We start from the raw sequence: 3,491 nt of genomic DNA, 5'->3' as shown, positions 1-3,491 counted from the left end.
CCTCACCGCTGCCTCGGTGTTCAGGTTTAGGAAGAAAACCCTGGCTTTCCTCTCAGAACCCCTGAAACATTGGGCGCCCGAGGAAACACTTGTCACCCGCGCCCCCTGCTTCTGGCCTCGGACATGGAGAGGCATCCCAGGGTCCGTCCCAACCCCCACCCCCACCCCCCAGGAACGTCCAGGGTGGTCGGCCTGCTGGTCTCTGCCACACATGCAGCGCCTGGTCAGTCTGACTGGCATGGTCCCCCCGGAGCCGCGCCTGCGAGCACCCAGCTTGCTGACTCCGGGCACTTTGTCACCTTTTACCCACCCCCCGCAACCATCATTAGCGCAAATGCTGCTGCCCGGCCCTGATGCTGGGCTTTTAAAACCTCTTTATGGAGTCGTTCCAGGCACACGCACGCCGCAGTCTTGGTGTGGCAGGCGCTTCTCTGAGACTCGCCATGTTCAGCTCCTTTCATCTTTCACGGTGGGGCGGCCCTGCAGAACCCTTCATTATTTTAGTTGCTTTTTTTTCTTTCTACTTTGGCAAAAATAGAAGACCAAGGAGCTGCAGATCTTGTTCTCCTGCCTCCTTAAACAGCGTCTGGAATAATGACCTCCTTTCTGCGTTTTAAGGGTTTTTAAAGCTACAGGAGACTAATATTGTGGGGTTGAAAGCTTTAGGTCTGCTGTGTTCGAGATGCTCAGAGTCTAAGACCTTGAGAAATGGCATTTCCCGCAGGTTTGTGGCCGAAACGCTGACCATTCTCGCCACGGAAAGCTGATGGCGTGGCTTCGCACTCAGAGCACCGTGTGTGGGTGTCACCCAAAAGGGAGGACCCGCGTCCTGGACTGCCCTCCCTGGGCTGCGCTATCGCCCTGCCCAGCGAGGGGCTCCCATGTGGAAGTTACCCTGGGGCACTGTGTTCGGTAATGATGGATTGCATCTGTTATTTTAAGAATGCGAGGTTTTGTCACAAATAACCTGCCCTCCTCGCAAAGGGAAAGAGAGGAAAGCGAGCAGGAAGGAATATTTCAAAATCCTATCCTTGGGAGAAAATGATCAGAATGGTTAGCCATTGGTGTTTTCTCTCCTGAGGTGTATTCCCAATTGTTCCTTTTCATCACTTTAAAAAATGTGTATTTTTACCTCCTGCATCGAAGCCTCTGCCCCCTGACAGATGGTTACATGCTTTTGCGTAACATCACGCGGCACGCCGGGCCAGTCTGCACGCTCCCAGTAGGTCTATAATGTCTGTTAAATAAACCTCGGTGGTTCCGTGCGCGATAGAGGCAGCGTGAGCAGCGGTGGAAAACAGGTCGCAGGCACAGGAACCCTGAGCATCTGTAACAGTTCATTTTTCATTTGCCGATTCACTGTTTTAAGCTCTGTTTGTGCCAACACTGGACAACATGCTGTAAAAAATCTCCAGTGCTCAGAAGTGTAAGAGGCAAAAACAGTGGAGGGGGTTTAGTTTTTCTACTTGCCTTGCCTGCAATTAGAATGAAATGCATCAACCATCGGTCAGTTTGGCGTTTGCTGTCAGTAGAGTCATACAACTATTTTTCCTCTTCTCCTCTCTGTTCTTCCCGAATGTGCACACGGAATGAATCCATCTAGAGACTTTCACGGTATGTTAGATTTCCCCATTATATTTTTATAAAATATGCATTCACATATATATGCATATGTATGACTTTTATGTATATATCCTGTAAGTGATGTATGATATAAATTAACCAAATAATTAAGGCTTTTTTTTGCTGATTCAAAAATACTTAAAAGCTATTCTCTACATTGTAAACGTCAAGCCCTATAAAACGTCCCCATGAAACCTTAAATGGCACCCTCGGTGCAGCAGCTCTACCCCAGTGCATGCCACCGGGATAGGCGACTCCCCCTGACTCTGCGGAAGGAGTTTACTGCCTTTGTTCTGGGAGCGGCAATGCCTCACTTTTATGGGGGCAAAGTGTTTACTCAGCACCCCCTAACTTTGCAGAAGATGGGGTTTGACATGTTCTCCATCTTGCCACCTGTGAGCTGCACAACTGAGGCGAGAAGTTAAAGTGAAATAGTCACAGGTCAACCACGGTACCCCATGGACCCCACCGAGACCTGCACTGGGGGAGGTGCCCTGGGAGGACTAAGAATTAGATTTCAAAAGGGAAGCTCCTCAAAGCCCCTCCAGAGGAAGAGCTGTTCCATTAAATCCCCAGGCTGGGGCCCGGCTGGCGCAGATGGCGGGTTATCTGTGCGCACCTCCACAAGTCCCTCTCCTCCGAAGTTCCCTTCCCCGGGACATGGTACCAACTGCAGGAATTGGGTCAGAACTGCTAGCAAAAAAACCCCACATTCTCTGGATTTTATTTTCCCTTAAACGGCACTGAAAACAGAAATAATTTTCAGGAATATCCCATTTTTAGAAGTGTCATTTTAGGAAGATTTTGCACACCGGGGGAATTTTGCACTTAAGGGAAGGCTTAAGATTCTAATCCCAACTTTCTGCATATTTTATTTTTGACAGGGTTTTGAAAAGGGAAAAAATGTAAAATATTTAGATATTTTCTGAGACCACCTCTAGTGACAGATTTCCCTAAAGCTGAAGAAGAAAAGACGGCCTGTTTTCCAGGGAAAGGGTTATTCTTCCTTTCAACTAACTAAGCGCTACGTTTAAAACGCACCGGGAAAGCCTACATCCCAGAGCAATGATGAGCCTTGTTGAAATTTCCGCCGGGGAGCCAAGAGGGAAAAGCCTGGCATAGGCATCCGCCCTACAGAACGCTCAGTTCTACTTTGCTTTGTGGCAAAGGGGTCAGGGCTACCCCAGGGGGCGCGGGGAGGGACTGTGGCCACGGCCCTCTCCCTTCTCCCAGGGGCGGAGGGGAAAGTCTCTCTCGCCGATGACCTGAGCCGCCTGGTAGGAAAGAGTTCATTCCGCGCAGGAACTTCACGAGCTGCCCGAAAAGCCCTTCGCACTGGGGGTGCGGGTCCCCCTGCGCCGAGTCCCCCGTGCCTGCTTCCCATGCACTCCGGTGCCTCGCTGCTGCGGAAGGCGCCGCGGGGGTGGGTTTCTGGTTCGCAGGTGTGGGAACCCCAAGTGCCGGCCAGATTCAGAATAAACCAGCGGGACTGTCCTGCTATCACCATCCTCCTGGGCTTGCGAACCTGGCTGCGCTGGTTGCGATGCTCAGCGGGGCATCTTGAAAGGCTGCACGGGGAGCATCTACGGTGGAACCTCTCTCCCCACTAAGCTGGGAACTTGCCTCCCGCCTGGAGGCCTGGGGGGCGGGGGGAGCCCGACCCGAAGCCCCTCGCGGGGTTTAGGGTTTCAAACCGCCACAGCCCGGGAGGAGCCCCCTCTGGCCTTCCTGAGGCGCGGGTACCCTGATCTGCGCTCTCCCCTCCGCTGGGCCCATGTTGGCCTGAGCCGCCCCGCACCCCCGTAGGCTCCTGGGGATGTAGCGGAGGCCCCCGGAGCGCCCGGTGGGCTCCTGGGCAAATGCACGCG

General features: G+C 52.8%; 1 protein-coding gene across 1 annotated transcript in view; it reads left to right on the top strand.

Moving 5' to 3' along the window:
• The first annotated feature begins 1,823 nt into the window (after positions 1-1,823).
• RUNX1 (runt-related transcription factor 1) overlaps positions 1,824-3,491 on the top strand; it is a 100,194-nt gene continuing 98,526 nt past the window's right edge. Inside the window, exon 1 of the mRNA XM_014535203.1 lies at positions 1,824-2,018. Coding sequence (XP_014390689.1) covers positions 1,824-2,018 — 195 coding nt within the window. The remainder of the gene's footprint in view (positions 2,019-3,491) is intronic.

Source organism: Myotis brandtii, unplaced genomic scaffold (genome assembly GCF_000412655.1).
Source record: "Myotis brandtii unplaced genomic scaffold, ASM41265v1 scaffold139, whole genome shotgun sequence".
Lineage (NCBI taxonomy): Eukaryota > Metazoa > Chordata > Mammalia > Chiroptera > Vespertilionidae > Myotis > Myotis brandtii.
The sequence above is the reverse complement of the archived record's forward strand: the minus strand, read 5'-3'. Positions and strand labels throughout refer to the sequence as shown.